The sequence below is a fragment of the Aquarana catesbeiana genome, linkage group LG01, assembly GCF_042186555.1.
Source record: "Aquarana catesbeiana isolate 2022-GZ linkage group LG01, ASM4218655v1, whole genome shotgun sequence".
Lineage (NCBI taxonomy): Eukaryota > Metazoa > Chordata > Amphibia > Anura > Ranidae > Aquarana > Aquarana catesbeiana.
The window spans coordinates 75,135,644-75,156,135 of NC_133324.1; the positions used below are offsets into that span (position 1 = coordinate 75,135,644).

General features: G+C 44.5%; 1 protein-coding gene and 1 long non-coding RNA gene across 2 annotated transcripts in view; one reads left to right on the forward strand and one right to left on the reverse strand.

Annotated features, from left to right (window-relative positions):
- Nucleotides 1-20,492, reverse strand: part of LOC141132312 (uncharacterized) — a 218,840-nt gene that overhangs the window by 78,685 nt on the left and 119,663 nt on the right. The gene's annotated exons all lie outside the window — the stretch shown is intronic.
- LOC141132298 (O-acyltransferase like protein-like) overlaps nt 1-20,492 on the forward strand; it is a 104,263-nt gene that overhangs the window by 2,146 nt on the left and 81,625 nt on the right. The window contains exon 2 of the mRNA XM_073620565.1: nt 15,726-15,865. Within this exon, the coding sequence (XP_073476666.1) occupies nt 15,726-15,865 (140 nt within the window). The remainder of the gene's footprint in view (nt 1-15,725; nt 15,866-20,492) is intronic.

Below are 20,492 nucleotides of genomic sequence, written 5' to 3' on the forward strand. Positions count from 1 at the left end.
ACAATGAAGCTGCAATAATTAGCATGGTCTAGTTGCCAGAAAGACGTTTTTACTGCGCCATTGGCACAAAAAAGCCCAGTGAGGTGTGTCAATTTGTTTTTGGGCACAGAAAGGCTTAATATAGGCCAAAGAACCACAACTTTACATATTCATAAATATTGTGTGACATCAAAAAAATGCAACCAATGCCTTTTTATTATACAGAAAATATATAATTTCTAGGAGTTTTAAGTAATTTTAAAGCCAAAAATGCAGATTTTAACCACTTGCCGACCACGCCGATGTACGTCCCTTTTTTGGCTAGCTGCCATAACCCCGGTATCCCGGTTTTCGGCCGGCGATCGGCTACAAGATAAAAGTGGTCTCTGCAGTGGATTCGCCGCGAGATCACTTTTATCAGTGGCGGGAGAGGGCCCCCCCCCCCCTTACGCCGCAATCCGGTTTCCTCCGCTGCTTACCAGAGCCATCGGTAGCGGCGGAGGCAATCGCGTCTGTTGCCTAGTTGTGCATGGAGACAAGTGAGGGGAAGATGGTGCCCACTCGTCTCCATGACACTGCAGGGCGGAAGCGACATCAAAATGTCACTTCCGCCATATGTCTTAAAGGCACATTTTTTTCAATGTCATTTTTTTAAATAACTTTTTTTTTTTCTTTTATTGCATTTTAGTGTAAATATGAGATCTGAGGTCTTTTTGATCCCAGATCTCATATTTAAGAGGTCCTGTCATGCTTTTTTCTATTAAGGGATGTTTACGTTCCTTATAATAGGAATAAAAGTGACACCATTTTTTTTTTTAAAACAGTGTAAAAATAAATAAAATCATGTAAAATAAATAAGAAAAATAAAATTTTTTTTTTTTTTAAACGCCCTGTCCCGATGAGCTCGCGCGCAGAAGCGAATGCATACCTGAGTAGTGCCCGCATATGAAAACAGTGATAAAACCACACATGTGAGGTATCGCCGCGATCGGTAGAGCGAGAGCAATAATTCTAGCCCTAGACCTCTGTAACGCAAAACATGCAACCTGTAGAATTTTTTAAACTTTGCCTATGGAGATTTTTGAGGGTAAAAGTTTGACGCCATTCCACGAGCGGGCGCAATTTTGAAGTGTGACATGTTGGGTATTGGTGTAACATTATCTTTCACAATATTAAAAAAAAATTCGGCTACTTTTACTGTTGTCTTATTTTTTTTATTCAAAAAAGTGAATTTTTTTTTAAAGAAGCGTGCTTGTAAGACCGCTGCGCAAATACGGTGTGAAAAAAAGTATTGCAATGACCGCCATTTTATTCTCTAGGGTGTTAGAAAAAAAAACAATATATAATGTTTGGGGGTTCTAAGTAAGTTTCTTGCAAAAAAAAACGTTTTAAACATGTAAACATCTAAATTCCAAAATGAGGCCGGTCCTTAAGTGGTTAAAATGTATCTTAAAAAAAAGCAAAAATTCCTTTAGAACCGAAGTGGTTAACCCTACTCTACTCAATTTTTTTTTAAGTTTTGGCGTTAAATATACTTTATTTTTGCCTATTTCTATTGACTCCAATACATTTCACAGAGAGGGCAAAATTTTGCAGAGATCTCCAGATTTTTGGTGAATATTTAGATGAATGAAAGCTCTCAGATTTGCTCATTCCTAGTCCTAGAACAGAGTTGTAACTAACTTATGTACAAGCAACTAGAGAGTTTACAGCTACAGTATCTCACAAAAGTGAGTACACCCCTCACATTTTTGTAAATATTTTATTATATCTTTTCATGTGACCTCACCTAAGAAATGACACTTTGCTACAATGTAAAGTAGTGAGTGTACAGCTTGTATAACAGTGTAAATTTGCTGTCCTCTCAAAATAACTCAACACACAGCCATTAATTTACAGGTGTGTTAAATTTGGTGTTATCGCTCTCACTCTCTCATACTGGTCACTGAAAGTTCAACATGGCACCTCATGGCAAAGAACTCTCTGAGGATCTGAAAAAAAGAATTATTGCTCTACATAAAGATGGCCTATGCTATAGGAAGATTGCTAAGACTCCGAAACTGAGCTGCACCACATTGGCCAAGACCATACAGCGGTTTAATAGGACAGGTTCCACTCAGAACAGGCCTCACCATGGTCAACCAAAGAAGTTGAGTGCATGTGCTCAGTGACATATCCAGAGGTTGTCTTTGGGAAATAGACATATGAGTGCTGCCAGCATTGCTGCTGAGGTTGAAGGGGTGGGGGGTCAGCCTGTCAGTGCTCAGACCATAAGCCACACACTGCATCAAATTGGTTCCAGACGGAAGCCTCTTCTAAAGATGATGCACAAGAAAGCCTGCAAACAGTTTGCTGAAGACAAGCAGACGAAAGGACATGGATTACTAGAACCATGTCCTGTGGTCTGAGGAGACCAAGATAAACTTATTTGGTTCAGATGGTGTTAAGCATGTGGAGCTGCAACCAGGTGAGGAGTACAAAGACAAATGTGTCTTACCTACAGTCAAGCATGGTGGTGGGAGTGTCATGGTCTGGGGCTGCATGAGTGCTGCCGGCACTGGGGAGCTACAGTTCATTGAGGGAACCATGAATGCCAACATGTACTGTGACATACTGAAGCAGAGCATGATCCCCTCCCTTTCGGAGACTGGGCCGCAGGGCAGTATTCCAACATAACGACCCCAAACATACCTCCAACACAACCACTGCCTTGCTAAAGAAGCTGAGGGTAAAGGTGGTGGACTGGCCAAGTATGTCTCCAGACCTAAACCCTATTGAGCATCTGTGGGGCATCATCAAATGGAAGGTGGAGGAGCGCAAGGTCTCTAACATCCACCAGCTCCGTAATGTCGTCATGGAGGAGTGGAAGAAGACTCCAGTGGCAACCTGTGATGCTCTGGTGAACTCCATGCCCAAGAGGGTTAAGGCAGTGCTGGAAAAACACAAAATATTGACACTTTGGGCCCAATTTGGACATTTTCACTTAGGGGTGTACACACTTTTGTTGCCAGCGGTTTAGACATTAATGGCTGTGTTGAGTTATTTTGAGGGGACAGCAAATTTACACTGTCATACAAGCTGTACACTCACTACTTTACATTGTAGCAAAGTGTCATTTCTTCAGTGTTGTCACATGAAAAGATAGAATAAAATATTTACAAAAATGTGAGGGATGTACTCACTTTTGTATGAAACTGTAATATAAGGGAATACTGAGTAGACCATTCGACTATATTTCCTGACAGCGGTCCTCACTTTAAGAGCTGGTTCACACCAGCCCTGTTGAGCTGTGTTGGGGAGTGTAGCCCCAACACAAAGACAAGACAAAGAGCCTTGCCTTGTATAGGCGCTGCATTGGTGTGTGCTGGGAGAAAATGATGCAGGTATCCTTTTACTGCAGCACAGTGCAGTACAACCTGCTTCAAAGTTACATAGTTAGTTTGGTTGAAAAAAGTCAATTTATTTCAACCAATAAAATGGAAAGAAAAAATTACAATCCTATATACACAATCCCATACCCACAGTTGGTCCATAGAATTATTATAGAGGTAAAAAAATAAGAAAGAATTCAAGGCAGTGCACCTTCACATAGCACAGCAACACTTGTGCATTATGTATTATGTGTTGCCATGCATGGAGAACCAAACCTAAAAGTATGTCTCTCCCCTCTCGGACTCCAGCCTCATCCTTTGGCCCGACTCTTGCTTTATTTTCTTTGAAAGCTCAAAATAAGTTATTCTTATACCTTAGCCCCTTTTATAATAACGTTTGTCTTTCTAATGCCGTGTACACACGGGTGGACCTTTCGACCGGACTGGTCCGACGGACCGAATCCGGCGGACAAGCTGACCGTGTGTGGGCTCCATCGGACCTGCAGCGGACTTTTTCGGTTAAAAATCTGACGGACTTTAGATTTGGAACATGTTTCAAATTTGTCTGACGGACTCGAGTCCGGTCGAAAAATCCGCTCGTCTGTATGCTAGTCCGACGGACGAAAACCGACCCTAGGGAAGCTATTGGCTACCGGCTATCAACTTCCTTATTTTAGTCCGGTGTACGTCATGTGTGTCACGTGTGTAGGCAAGTCCGTTCGTTTGAAAGTCCATAGGAAAGTCCGTCGGACCAGTCCGGTCGAAAAGTCCGCCTGTGTGTACGTGGCATAAGAGTTATTAAAACTTTATGGGCACCTTCCCCTGCGATGTTTCTGCAATTTTTTTTTTTTTTTTACCTCTCCGAAGCGCTAAATAATTAAACACGACAAAGTTTTAGTTTTCCAATTTTCTCAGCAAAGGTTGCATACAGCCAGAGGTCTTAAAAACACTTTTTGTGGGAAAATACCAGGAAATAGAGCGTCACTGAAAGGCAATTCCGTACACCGATGCCCGCTGCGTCGCTTGAAAGGCACCTCGTATCACGAATGTAGTTATAAATTATCCAGGGCTAAAGTGTATTTTCCAGATTCTTCTCAGCTGGAAAGTAAAGCTGCAGTTTACTTTGAAGCAAAATGTGCCTGTCCTCCTTTATTTTACTCTTGAAGAAAAATGATGGAGTAATTTAAAGTAAAACTCCTGTTTTGTTTGAAGGAAGCATTTTTTTTTTTTTTGTTTTTGTTTCTTTAAGTAAAAAATTGTTTAAAAAAAGCACCTTCGAGTAAATAATTTTATCAGAGCATGTTAAAGTGGAATTAAACTACAGTAAAACCTTGGATTGCGAGCATAATTCATTCCAGAAATATGCTTGTAATCCAAAGCACTTGTATATCAAAGCAAATTTCCCCATAAGAAATAATGGAAACTCAGATGATTCGTTTCACAACCATTTATTCATAGGTCTTTCAGTTTATAGTCCATATAAAAAGATTATAGCAATGTGATGGGATGTGTAACCATAAAATGTCCATCCACAAATGGAAGCCTCCACAAGGGGATTAGAAGCAAAATCCAGCAGGAGCTACAGAGTATAAAAGAGAAGGGAGGTGTAGCAATATGGCTACATTTAATGAAGGTCCAACATTTAGCAGCTCACATGGTTGATGATTAAAAGAGGCACATCTAAATATGCAAGCACCTGGGGTAAATCTGTCCACATAGACCATCCTCCGCACCGCCGGCTCTCATTGCTGTCAATCTACAATAGTGACGGGTAGGAAGACTACCCTGCAGTAGAGCGATCTGAAAGTGTGGCTTGAAGCACTCAAGGAGCTCAGTGTGGAAGGGATGACATCGATGGCGGTGTGGAGGATGATCTATATGGACAGCTTTCCCCCGGATGCCTGAATATATAGATGTACCTGTTTTAATCATCAACCATGTGAGTTGCAAAATGTTGTACCTTCATTAAATGTAACCGTATTGCTACACTTAGAGGCGCCTCTCTTCTCTTTTATACTCAGTTGTGACTTGATGCTACTTGTATATGAAGACATCGCTTCAAGTCAAAATTTGTGAAAAAATTTTGATTGTCTAGCACAACGTGCTCAAACCAAGTTACTCTCAAACCAAGGTTTTACTGTATGCTATTTTTTTTTTCAATGAGGCCCTAGGAGCTGTTAGACATAATATGCTTCTAAGTTGGGCCTAACCAGGCTACTTAAAAACTGAGTAAACACACATGGATACTACATTGTAGATTGTTGCGTCCATGGCACCACATACTGTATGTTACAGGTTATACACTTCTTCAGGCCAAAGAGAGCACTGATTGTCCACAAGGCACTTTGCAATAGTAATATCACCACTATGGCACTACATACCATAGAATGCCAGAGGAGCACTTCCCTGTGAGGGGACAATGGTAAAGCTAAGTCTTTTTCAACCTTTCTACCCCAGAGGAACCTCAAAAATAATTTTCAGGTCTCTGGGAACACATTATAAATCCAGTTCATTGGAGGTCAATGGAAAAAATTCTTCCTACATTGGTGGTCATGAGAAAGAATGCAACCCTTCCAGTGTTGGTCAGAATGTTACCCTTAAAGATGGCTAAAAAGTTTATTTATGTCATGCTACTGGCATAAGCCCTGGAACTATGCCAGCACCATCAAATAGGAGGTCATTCAGCTACAACTCAGGGAACCCTTAACGAACTCCACCTCCACCTGAGACTCTACTGGCCACTGGTTGCTAGAGCCGCCTGGTGTCTAGCAACCAGTAACATCACGGCTGCGACTCTCTGCCCAGCATTTAAAGTGGGGGGAGGATTTAACTTCCTCCTCTTCTGCGCCTAGTGCTCATGGGGCTCAAAGAGCTGCCCCTTGAGTTGAGCCCTTAGTTATAGAGAGTCCCACTGGTCCGGCGTCAGCCGGGTGCAGGGCAGTGGAGCTAAATCCGCCAATCTGGTGCAGACAGCAGCAGTGTCTTCACACAACAAGCGGGCCCCCCCGGCGGCTGTGGAGAGAGCGAGCAGCATGGGGCTGGCAGCTCCCAGAGTCTGCACTCCTTTTCCAACCTCCTCTCCACTCCCAGCTGTGACATCAACAGGAAGGAAGACAGGCTGACTGAGGGCCAAGAGGACAAGGATGGGTGGGAGGTAGGTGCATCACACACACACACACACACACACACCCACAGACGGGCTGGAACAAAGGAGGGACTGCAGGCAGGGCTAGGGGGTCTCTCTCGCTTTCCCTCTCTCTCACCCCCTCTCTCTTTCTCTCTCACCCCCACCTCTATCTCTCACCCCCCCTCTCTCTCACCCCCCTCTCTATCTCTCACCCCCCTCTCTACCTCTCACCCCCTCTCTCTCTCTCTCTCACCCCCCTCACCCGCTCTCTTTACCACCCCCTCTCTCACACCCCCTTTCTCTCACACCCCCCTCACCCCCTCTCTCACACCCCCTCTCTCTCCCGCCCCCTCACCCCCTCTCTCTCCACCCCACTCTCTCCCGCCCCCTCTCTCTCACCCCCCTTCTCTCTCCCACCCCCTCTCTCTTACCCTCCCTCACCCCCTCATCTCTCTTCCACCCCACTCTCTCACCATTGCCTCTCACACCCCCTCTCTCACCCACCTCTCTCTCATCCTCCCTTACCCCCTCTCTCCTCCCTCTCACCTCTATCCCCCTTTCTCATTGTCTCTTACCCCCCTCTCTCTATCTCCCCCCTCTCTCTTACCCTCTCACCCTCTCTTTCTCTCACCCCCTCTCTCACACCCCCCTCTCTCTCTCTCTCTCTCTCATACCCCATCCTCTTCCACCCCCTCTCTCTTCCACCCCTCTCTCCTCCCTTCTCTTGCATGCAAGCATGGGGGAACCAAATAGACACTGACTGACAGGTGACAGCAAGTGAGAGTGATCCTATCCCTCCAAGCACTGCCACTGAACCCATCCCCCCAGCACTGCCACTCAACCCCCACCAATGCCACTGATCCAATCCTTCTAATGAAGGACTACAGGTCCCAGCATGGAACCCTGAGATCCAAGGGGTTACATTCTTAGACCTCAGGGGTTCATGCTGGGACTTGTAGTCCTTCAATTTTGGGGGATGTGACCCCCCCCGCCAAAAGTGAAGGACTACAGGTCCCAGTATGAGCCCCTCAGGGCTAAGGATGTGACACCCCCCCCACCAACTAGTGAAGGACTACAGGTTCCAGCATGAACCCATGTGATCTAAGGATGTGAGCCCCCCAAAAGTGAAGTACTGCAGGTCCCAGCATGAGCCCCTCAGAGCTGAAGATATGACACCTCCCCCAACTAGTAAACCATTGAAAGGCTACAGGTCTCAGCATGAACCCGGATCTCCCGGGTTCATGCTGGGACTTGTAGTCCTTCAATTTTGAGGTATGTGACCCTCAAAAGTGAAGGACTACAGGTCCCAGTATGAGCCCCTCAGGGCTAAGGATGTGACCCCCCCCCCCCCCCCCCAACTAGTGAAGGGCTACAGCTGGTGTAGCTTGTTCACACTGTGATCCCCAAATGTTTTTGCAGATATCTGGCTGCCAATGGAAAACCAGAAAGCTGTCAGAGGACACACCCTGTGAGTGGAACCTACTCTTTCCCTCCTCGACTGGTACCTCTCCCTAATGTTACTCGTACTCTCTCCCTAACCAGCGAGAGCTCTGGCCCTATCTAACTCCCACACTACGGGCAGGCAGAATGATGCAGAATTCCACTATTTATGGCTGTCCATATTTGTAGGTCTTCAGTATTCAATACGATTGCCGTCCTTCCCAATATAGCTGCCCGGAGCCCATAGCCAGACACAATTGGTCCTCAACGAGCTCCTACCAGCCTTAAGAAATGGCACAGTGCCATCTTCAGGTTTGAGGATATACTGCAGCCACCACCTGCCTCCTGTACATGCTAATATGCACTGCATTTTAGCACATTATGGCATACCTACCTTTCAAACAATGCTCTGCAGCGCTGTGCTGTCATCGCCCCTGCTGTTAATGGGCTCTCCTAGTGTTCCTTTAAGGTTCGGCCTGTTTGTGTAAATCCAACAAGCCAACTGTCAGCAGCTGTACAGCTACTCAATCTCTTCCAAGCACACCTGGTGCATTTACCTTCCCCTTCCCCTGCATGCCTACCACGCCATGTTTTCCGGTCTCCGCACTCCCACAGGCAGACCTGGGATTCCTAGCGGGTGCCACTGAGGTGCCTTCCTGCTAAGAACTTGGAAGTGACATGTAAAACATCACTTCTGGGTCTGGCTGACATGATCTGCACTCCATTAGCGTCAGGTGAGAAGTCAGGAGTCTAATTCCAGGTGAGAAGTCCAGCCCAGTCCAGGTGAGAAGTCAGGAGTCTAATTCTCTCCTGATGTCTCATTAAAGAGAATCTCTTACACAAAAAAGTATCACATAGGGGCCAACACTGTATCCAGGCCTAGGCCAGCAAGGCCCAGGCCTAGGCCAGCAAGGCCCAGGCCTAGGGCAGCAGGGAAAGAGTCCCCGCCGGCTGGCGCTACACTGTTAGTATAGCACCAGTCTTATGGGGCGGACTGGGCTGAGAGGCAAATTAGTCTAGCGCCCCCATAAAGTGTCCACACTGCTTCCGGTATGCAGGCAGCCGGCATTCCACAACTGTGGGGGGGGGGGGGGGGTGCCGCTTCTAATTTTGACTGTCCTATCATTCTGGACCACAAACCTTCCTCACTGTGCTATATGTTTTCTGCTGCACCATTGGCATGGTTATATCTTCTTAGTCCTCTCCATAAAATTATCAGAAATTTGTGCTTAATTAAAGTCGAACTATAGGCAACACTTTTTTTTTTTCATAGCCAAACAGGAAGTGAGGGGAAATCTAAGCAAATTAAGGGAATCCTCCCCCCCCCCCCCCCCAGGCCCTCAGAACTAGTGTCCCCACTCGAAAATTTCAGGGCAAGTCTTAAACGGCAAGGGGTGTGGCCTTGATAGGAAGGGATGGGTCATATTTTAATTAGCGGGTACACGAGTTTAGTCAGGCCTAGGGCAGCACAAAACCTAAATACACTGCTGATAGGGGCCCTATGTGATAAAAAAAAATTACTTTGTTAGAAAAAAAATAAAGTTACATAAAAGCACTTGAACCCCTCCCCCAAGCCTCCTCCCCTCTGAAAAATTTGCCCCCCCCCCCCCCCCCCACTGCCACATACTTGCATATTACGAATGCAAACACACGCGTTGAAGGCACCAATGCATGAATGTATAGTTTATTCTACACATTACATATTTAGGTCTATTATTTATGGTTTAATCTAAACTATGACCTGCAAGGCCTTATAAAGGGTTGCCTATGGAAAATTTAGGGTACCTCATCTTGTATATTTTACCAAACAAATCTATAATATTTGGTGTGTTTGTGTGCCCTAAAATTATCTTTAGTGTATTATTTACTGTAATTTTGTACTTAAACCCTTGGTCTTATACTGCATGACATAAATAATTTTGGTCTAAAATGATTTTTTAAACGTGTACAAAAAAACACAAAAACAACTGTCAGTGAAAGGATATAAAGAATCTGCATATTCAGTAAGTGAATAAAATAGCTGCTAAAAGTGCTTAAAAAAACTGAGAGTTAATATCACTTTAATCGTTTTCTTAGCAGACCGCTCTGTATACCCTCGGCTCCCCCACTTAGATATGTGCTTACAAGAACTATTTGTACTTTGCATGATTTTTATTCTATCCACAGCCCAATTTTTCCTTTTTATGAGGTGTGGAAAGGAGTTCTGCTCTGAGAAATAATAGATAACAATCGGTGGCTCTCTCTTTTTTTATCATCTCTCTTTCCGTGTTCTCGGTGATGGATCTCTCAGGAACTGCCCAGGATGTAGCCCCAGGCAGACAACGTGTTCTGAGATATTCTGCTCTAAAAAGTCATGTTCCAGCCAATTTATTTTACTACCTGACGTGGTGTGAAGGCGTATTTCATTTTCCTAAAAGGAAAGGGACATCTTCTTGGGTTGCTGTTTGCGCTATTCAAAGGGGTCTTATTCTGTAAATCAGAGGGTGTGGGGGTGCTGATTCAGAGACTGGCATTTGATCATATAGTAGGCGATCATATAATGAATGCCTACATCAACTATATGATTAAATATAAAGGGTGCCTATAATAGGCGATCATGTAATGGGCATCTACACCAATTATATGATTAATTGTAATAGGTATCTATAATGGGTGATCATATAATGAATACTTACACCTATTATATTGTTAAATATAATGGGTGCCCTAATGGGTGATCTAATAACGGGTGCCTACATCAATTATATGATTAAATATAATGGGTGCCTATAATAGGCGATCAAATAATGAATGCCTACACCAACTATATGCTCATATGAGTGCCTATAATGGGCGATCATATAATGAATGCCTACACCAACTATATCATTAAATATAATAGGTGCCTATAATAGGCGATCACATAATGAATGCCTACACCAACTATATGATTAAATATAATAAGTGCTTATAATGGGTGATCATATAATGGGCGTCTACACCCATTATATGATCAGTTGTAATAGGTATCTATAATGGGTGATCATATAATGAATACCTACACCTAATATATTGTTAAATATAATGGGTGATCAAATAATGGGTGCCTACATTAATTATATGATAAAATATAATAGGTACCTATAATGGGTGATCATATAATCAATGTCTTTGCCAATTTTATGATTAAAGTGGTTGTAAAGACAGGAGGTTTTTTTATCTTAATGCATTCTATGCATTAAGATAAAAAAAAAAAAAACTTCTGTGTGCAGCAGCCACCCTAATACTCACCCGAGCCCCATTTCAATCCAGCAATGTTGCAAGAGAGTGTCGGCTGGCTGGGACTCTCCCTTCATTGGCTGAGACTGCAGTGTGGCACTATTGGTTCCCGCTGCTGTCAATCAAAGTCAGTGAGCCAATGAGAAGAGAGAGGGGGTGGGGCAGAACCACGGCTCCCTGTCTGAATGGACACACAGAGCAGCAGCTCGGCTCCGGTGCCCCCATAGCAAGCTGCTCGCTGTGGGGGCATGCAACAGGAGGGGCCAGGAGCGCCAGCGAGAGAACATAAGGATTTGGGCTGCTCTGTGCAAAACTGCTGTACAGAGCAGGAAGGTATAATATATTTGATATTTTTAAAGAAAAAAAAAAAAAACGGAGACTTTAGTATCACTTTCAATATATTGGGTGATCATATAATCAGTGTCTTTACCAATTTTATGAATATATATAATGGGTGCCTCCAATGGGGGATCATATAATCAATGCCTACACCAATTGTTTGATTACTTATTATAGGTGCCTATAATAGGTGATCATATAATGGGTTCCTACACACCAATTATATGATTAAATATAATGGGTGCCTATAATAGTTGATCATATAATGAATGCCTACACATTATATGATTACATACTGTATAATGGGTCATTATAGTGCCTTGAAAAAGTATTCATACCCTTTGAAATTTTCCACATTTTGTCATGTTACAACCAAAAACGTAAATGTATTTTGGGATTTTTTGTGAGAGACCAACACAAAGTGGCACATAATTGTGAAGTGGAAGGAAAATTATAAATTTTTTTCAACATGTTTTATAAAGAAATATCTGAAAAGTGTGGTGGAAAATTTCAAGGAGTGTGAATACTTTTTTTTTTTGTTTTTTTTTTTGTTTACAAACTTTTAATTAGGTACAAATAGTGGTACAAAGCGTGATGTCATATATCCAGAGAAATACAGAGTAAAGGAATCATCATTACAGTAAATTATGTTGATATAAAAACTGGCAGTGAAGGGGTTAACCACTAGGGGGCGTTGTAGGGGTTAAGTGTGTCCTAGGGAGTGATTCTAACTGTGGGGGGGAGGGGCTGTGTGTGACAGGACACTGATCACCGCTCCTGATTACAGGGAGCTGTGATCGGTGTCCTGTCACTAGGCAGAATGGGGAAATGCTTGTTTACATCAGCATTTCCCCGGTCTTCCTCTCCGTGAGGCGATTGAACATCAAGTCCGCGGGACCCGCGATCACACTCACGGAGCTCGCGGCGGGCCCGCACCCGCAAGGCACTTCTTAAAGGGCAACGTACAGGTACGTTAATATGCCTGTACGTACCCTTCTGCCAACGTATATCGGCGTGAGCCAGTCGGCAAGCGGTTAAGAAGTGTTCTGCATGAATAAACCAAGGGTCCCATTTTTTGTCAAATTGATGTTTTGTATTGTTTGGGGTAAGGGTCCTTTCACACTGGGGCTGGGGCGTTGTCGGCGGTAAAGCGCCGCTATTGTAAGCGGCGCTTTACCGTCGGTATTCGGCCACTAGCGGGGGCGGTTTTACCCCCCTGCTAGCGGCCGAGAAAGGGTTAAAACCACCGCAAAGCGCCTCTGCAGAGGCACTTTGCCGGCGGTATAGCCGCACCCTCCCATTAATTTCAATGTGAAGGAGCCGTATATACACTCCGCTCCTTCACCGCTCCGAAGATGCTGCTAGCAGGACTTTTTTCCCGTTTTGCTAGCGCACCGCTCCTGTGTGAAAGCCCTCGGGGCTTTTACACTGGAATTAAAGCAGCGGCACTTTCGGGTCGGTTTGCAGGCGATATTATTAGCGCAATAGCGCCTGCAGACCGCCCCAGTGTGAAAGGACCCCAAGAAATATTTTTTCCATGAGGACGATATTGTTAATTCTTGTTTTCAGTTGTCTTAAAGGTAGTGAAGAAGATTTCTAGTGGTATGCAATAAGCCAATGAATAGAAACACATATTGTGTGAACCAGTCTCATGTGATAGATATTTAGTCCTATGATAGGGGTGAATAATAGACAGCTGCAGAGAGTGAGACGTATGTTATTTTCTGAGATTTTAGATGCAAATTTCTCAAGTAGCTTCCATATCTGAGATACCTTCTCACATTCCCAAAAAAATGTGTGAAAATGAACCTGTTGAAATACAACCTCTAATGCCCCGTACACACGAGCGGATTTTCCGTCGGAAAAAACTTGGATGGTTTTTCCAACGGGATTCCGCTCAAGCTTGCCCTGCATACACACGGTCACACAAAAGTTCTCTGAACTTTCGACCATCAAGTACGCGGTGACGTACAACACTACGACGAGCCGAGAAAATGAAGTTCAATGCTTCCGAGCATGCGTGGAATTGTTTCCGAGCATGCATAGGAATTTTGCGCGTCGGAATTTGTACAGACGATCGCATTTTCAATCTTTTGCTGGCTGGAATTCCGCCAGCAAAAGACCGATGGAGCATACACACGGTGTTTTTTTCCGACAAAAAGCTCTCATCGGAGTTTTGCTGGCGGAATTTCCGATCGTGTGTACGCGGCATTAAACATATCTGAGGGACTAGTTTTTCAAGGCGCATCGTATAATGGGTGCCTACAAAAATGATATGATTAATTCTAATGGATGCCTTTAATGGGTGATCACATAATACCTACACATCTATAATACATTTTGAAGAAAGTGATATTCTGTAAAGGAGATAGGAAAAAAAAATAGAGACATTGTTTTAGTTTTAAAGCCAAACTCTGGGTAAAAACATACAGTAGATGAAATAGATATATAGAAGTTTTTTCTCTTACAAAAGACATGTATTTAACAATAGTTACAGTAGAACATGGTATTTCTGACCAATGACCATCCAGTTCTATGGTTTGCTCAGCCCTGCTACACAGCACCGCCCTGTCTTGATGTTTTGTGCACCCGGTCCCTCTCCTGCGGGCTCCTTCCACAGCTCCCGGTACAGACAATTGGGACAATATCTGATTCCTCGTCCCCCATTTTCCAGACTTATCATGATGTAAGTACTCAGAGGGATGAGTAACTTTCTCCCTTTTCTCTTGTACACATCCTCCCTGATGAGGGGTATAACGTTTAATCATACTGGTCTACTCATGTTTTGTTGTCTTTTATAGAGTTGCATGCATCTGCCCCTGAAGAGTGGTGTTATCTACGAAACGCGTCGGACTTATAGAATGCATTCTCATGCCTACTGATAGGAACCTACTTAGACTCAATATCTACAACCAAATGATTATACTGTGTTTCTTACCATTGATTACACTGCATAGTGCCATTTAGATGACGTGTACACATATTAGTTTGCAATAATTCATTTTATCCATATTAAATCTCTTGTCATTTTTTTATGCCGTCCCTTTGATAGGTATATGTAATGTATTCATGAGGTCAACACCATGTATGTGTGTGTGTCTTTTATAGAGTTACATGCATCTGCCCCTGCAGAGTGGTATTATCTATGAAACGCGTCGGACTTATAGGATGCATTCTCATGCCTACTGATAGGAACCTACTTAGACTCAATATCTACAACCAAATGATTATACAGTACTGTGTTTCTTACCATTGATTACACTACATAGTGCCATTTAGATGAGGGGTATAACGTTTAATCATACTGGTCTACTCATGTTTTGTTATCTTTTATAGAGTTGCATGCATCTGCCCCTGAAGAGTAGTGTTATCTACGAAACGCGTCGGACTTATAGGATGCATTCTCATGCCTACTGATAGGAATCTACTTAGACTCAATATCTACAACCAAATGATTATACAGTACTGTGTTTCTTACCATTGATTACACTACATAGTGCCATTTAGATGACGTGTACACATATGAATTTGCAATAATTCATTTTATCCATATTAAATCTCTTGTCAGTTTTATATGCCGTCCCTTTGATATGTATATGTAATGTATTCATGAGGTCAACACCTTATATGTGTGTGTATACATATTAAACCTTTTCTACTATTGTATGTGCATCATTGTTTTGTATTGTCAGACTCAATATGCCAATTAAATATATTTTCTAATTATCTCACCCCCACAAATCAATAGCCTCATTTAAAGTCCCACCTTCCTTTTTCTCATACCTGACCCAGGGATGGAGGCACAGATCGTGTGCTTCATTTAAAGTCCCAAACTCCCCCCTATTATTCTGTCTTGCAAAGGAGGAGACTTGACTTTTCCCTGCTTCCGTTAAGTTACACTTTCAGGTTTTGTCCCTCCCCCAGCCTGTCACTTGACAGTAAAAGAAGAAGCAACAGAATGATGAGCCCATCTCTCTGTCACTCTGCTCTCTCCTCCTACCAGCACGCCCCTTGTTAGCATACAAGCACTTCAACACAACTGACTGTCTCCTTTCGCTGCTTCTTCCTCTCCTAGTCTGAGTTCTGCTGTACAGGGGTTTGCAAAAGTGAAATCCAGGTGCTTGCACTACTTGCATAAAAAAAAAAAAAAAAAACATGTAACATTAACAAAGAAACAGAGTGAACATAATGTATGTGTGTTCTTCTTGCAGTGTACGATGCGGTGGGAAAACCAGGAAGCAGCTTACTGACGGGAAATGTGGACAGACTGGGGTCGTATAGTGAGTGCCTCTCGGTAGAAGATCCTCAAGAGAACTTCAAGGGGGAATACTGCAAACTGCATGTGGAGCAGGTATGGTTATTCTTCCTTGATAACGGGCAGAGCTTTTTTCAGCAGGAACTAGGGGGAACTCAGTTCCACCACCTCTGGCTCACGTCGTCTGCTCACCATTATCACTTGGTAACACTGAAGTCCAGTTTCAACGTTTACAAGCGATAGCTTATCTCCCAGTAGCTCCCACAGGTCATATCTCCTGCCCAGATCCCACTGAGTGCCGGACAGGCACCAGGGAGATACAGAACAGGTGCCCAGGGTTCAGTGCAGTCATGGGCAGGAGAGGGTGCGTGGTAGGCTGCACCTTCTGTGGTCTCCATTTTTTCCCTGGTGACCAGTTGTTGAAGCTCCTACTGCATAATCTCCCTTGCACGTGACTGTAGTATAGTATAGTATGCTGGGAGGTACTACAGCCGGATAGGTGTTTCAGCTTAATATTGCAACAAAGGTAAGAAATATGACAGATGGTGGAGCTTTTTAAGGAGGGGGGAGAAGATGAGGGCAGTACAGGGAGGGGGTTGTATGCAGAGGGAAGATTTACTATATGATGCCATTTGGCAGGCATGTGTGTGTGGCGGGCATGGTTGAGTCCCTGCACCTATTCTCTGAGAAAAAAAGCCCTGATAACGGGTACACTAGATTTGTGTGATGAAGAGGACAATTCAATGTAGACTAGTTACTGCAAGATCGCATTCCAATCCATAAAACCAGGTGATCCAGCCCCTGGCACTCTTCTTGTCTTATACCCCGTACACACGATCGGACATTCCGACAACAAAATCTTGGATTTATTTCCGACGGATGTTGGCTCAAACTTGTCTTGCATACACACGGTCACACAAATCTTGTTGGAAATTCCGAACGTCAAGAACGCGGTGACGTACAACACGTACGACGAGCCGAGAAAAAATGAAGTTCAATAGCCAGTGCGGCTCTTCTGCTTGATTCAGAGCATGTGTGGAACTTTGTGCGTCGGAATTGTGTACACACGATCGGAATTTACGACAACGGATTTTGTTGGCAGAAAATTTGAGATCCGGACCTCAAATTCTGTGTGACGAAAAGTCCGATGGAAAATGTCCGATGGAGCCTACACACGGTCGGAATTTCCGACAACAAGCTCCCATCGAACATTTTCCGTTGGAAAATCTGACCGTGTGTACGCGGCATTAGGATGTCTCCAGTGTGGATGAACAACAGAGACATCTTTGGACAGCAGCATTGTTAATCTGTGGAGAGAGTAGTGTAAAGCCTCGTACACACGATCGGACTTCGAACAAACTTTTCCGTGGATTTCTGTCCAAAGGGCGTTGGCTGGGAAGTTGGTATGCATACACACGGCTGGACTTCTTCAGCCAACTTTCACCAAATCACGTGGTTTTTTAGCTCTTTACCTCCACCCTTTGGACAACTTCTGTATTGTTGTTCGATCTTTTGCATTGGTTCTGAGCATGTGTGTTTGTACTTTGGACTAAAGTCCGATGGATTTGTGTACACACGATCGGACTAGCCGACGTAGGACTTTTGTTGTAGGAAAGTTTGTCTGTTCGCACAGCCAACATTTGTCCGATGGAGTGTACGCACGGTTGGATGTTGCCTTAAAACAGGTCATTTGCATTCCCTAGCATATTTAGATGTCTTAGTGTTCTAAATAGGGTTGCCACCTTTTCTTCAAGCCAAACCTGAACACTTTAGCGGCACATAGCATTTTTTTTTTTTTACGGGGGAACACTGTGGACTGTGGTATAAAATGGAACTCTGATGTAAGGGGGTTTCTGCTTATCAAAGCCCCCACTAACATCAGAATTTCTAGCATTCCCCATTAAATCAGGGTTCCCAAAGCTCCCCCTTACATCTGAGTCCCCCTTACCTTAGTGTACTCACTTGCTCAGGGGCAGGACAGAGAAGTGTGGGAGGAGGCCTATGCACTGGGTGGGTACTTTGGTTAATGGGGAGCATAGGTGTGTGCAACCCGGGCGAAAGGGGGTATCGCACTGGGTGAAAAGGGTGTGCCCTGGCACGCCTAAGTTGGGGGGGGGGGTTTGCAGTCCCATCTGAATAATGTGTCCGGGTTTCAGACAGTCTGAAACACAGACACGTGATTCAAAACCCGGACTGTCCGGGTGAATCCCGGACAGGTGATAAGTACAAGGAGGTGTTTGTCACCTCCTGGACCCCTCACTTTTATTATTGGTTCACCTGGCTCCGACAGTATGGCTTTCACTATACTCCAGCACTCCAAAAGGAGGGATATGGCTCTCCTACACAGCAGCCATTCTGCCCACCCCTCCTCTCTCCTTGGCCAATCACAGAAAGCTTTGGATTTTCTGAATAGATTCACAGAATGCAAAGCATCCTGTAATTAGATAAGGCGAGAGGAGGTGTGGGCAGAGCAGTTGCAAAAGCCAATATTACTGCTGTGTAGGACACTTGTAATTGGGGTGTTGGAACACTGGAAGTATAGAAATAGCTATAATATCAGGGTGTAAGCAGGGGTTAGTACCCCTTTTAGGGAGACCCCTCCCCTGGGATGAAATTGTGGGAGGGGACAGCTTAGCCCCATAATCTAGAGACGGAAGAGCCTGGGATAGAGGGTGATGGGAGACGCTACCCCTAGTATACTGCCATGTAAGCTTGTTAGGAAGTGGACCCTTAACTACCTCCAGAATGTTTTACCCCCCTTCATGATCAGGTCATTTTTTGCGATACGGCACTGCGTTACTATAACTGACTATAATTGTGCGGTCGTGCAATGCTGTACCTAAATAAAATGTATGTCCTTTTTTTTCCCACAAATAGAGCTTTCTTTTTGTTGTATTTGATCACCTCTGCGTTTTTTTTTTTTATGTGCTATAAACAAAAAAAGCTGATAATTTTGGGAAAAAACAACAATAATTTTACTTTATTCTATAAAACATATCCAATAAAAAAAATGTTATAAATCGAATTTCTTCATCAATTTAGGCCAAAATGTATTCTGCTGCATATTTTTGGATAAAAAAAATCCCAATAAGCGAATATTGATTGGTTTGCACAAAAGTGGTGTCACTAGGGTTGGTGTCACCCGATGCGAAAAAAATTGGTGTCAACCCCCCTCCATCAACTATAGTCCCTCCTCAGTACAGACCCGCCCCCACTAACTACAGACCCCCCTCTCTCAGTATAGACCCCCACTCCCGCAGTATAGAACCCCCTACCTCAGTACAGACCCCCCTCACTAAGTACAGACCCCCATCCATCAGTATAGCCCCCCTCTCAGTGCAGACCCCCATCCATCAGTATAGACCCCTCTTAGTGCAGACCCCCATCAATCAGTATAGACCTCCCTCAGTGCAGACCGCCTCTGTCAGTATAGACCTCCCTCGGTGCAGATCCCCTCTATCAGTATAGACCCCCCCTCCATCAGCGTAGACCCTCCTCCATCAGTGCAGACCACCCTCAGTGCAGACCCCCCTCCCTCCTCTATCAGTGCACACCCCCCCCCTCAGTGCAGACCCCCCCTCCTCCATCAGTGCAGACCCCCCCTTTATCAGTGTAGACCCCCCTTTATCAGTGTAGACCCCCCTCCATCAGTGCAGACCCCCCCTCCATCAGTGCAGACCCCCCACTCCATAAGTGCAGACCCGCCACTCCTTCAGTGCACACCCCCCTCCTTCAGTGCACACCCCTTCTCCATCAGTGCACACCCCTCTCCATCAGTGCACACCCCCCAATCCACCAGTGCAGACCCCTCTCCCTCCTCCATCAGTGCACACCCCCCTCAGTGCAGACCCACCCTCCTCCATCAGTGCAGACCCACCTCTCCCCTCCCATAGCGCCCCCCCCAGCACATCCATTTGCATTACATTAAAAACTTTACAGACATCAGAACAGTGCAGGGTAGGCACAGCGGCATGTGTCCCTCGGACTTCCTCCTCCTCCTCCATAGATGTAAACAGAGAGGAGGGGGAGGCGGCTTTGCTCTGCTCCGCTGTGCGCTGTGTAGGGGTGAGGAGCATGCGGTGTTAGCGAGCGGTGCCGCTGCCCACAGGTATCACCCCTCTGGTGGGTGTTACCCGGTGCGGCCCGCACCCCCTGCCCCCCCCTAGCGACGCTACTGGGTTCAGCGAACTTGAAAGGAGTTTGGATGCCGACCCCAAACCCCACTGAAATCAGTGACAACTGATTCTGTCAAATTACAAGTGGCCATTTTCTGAGCTAACAGGCAATGGGGGTGTAAAACAAACTAGCATGGAGTGGGTGGGCACTGCCCTGGGGAACACATACCAATGCAAATACATTGGTATGTATTTTTTTAATACATTTGGTCAGGAGCAGTGATTTTTTTTTCTTTTTTTAATGCTTAAAGTGAAACATTAAAAATGTAAAATTTATTTAAATAAAATGCCTGGGGCTGTCTTAATCCTGCCTGTGAAGGGACACATCTCTGTGATGTACAGAAAGTGCTGCAGCTTCACTGACAATTACAATTGCCAGCAAATTACTTTAAAAGCTTCTTTGTCTAAAAAAGAAAAGAAAAAAAACACCACACAGTCAATCTTTTTTGTTTATAACGCAAAAATAAAAACCGCAGAGGTGATCAAGTACCACCAAAAGAAAACTCTATTTGTGGAAAAAACTGACATCAATTTTGTTTAGATACAGC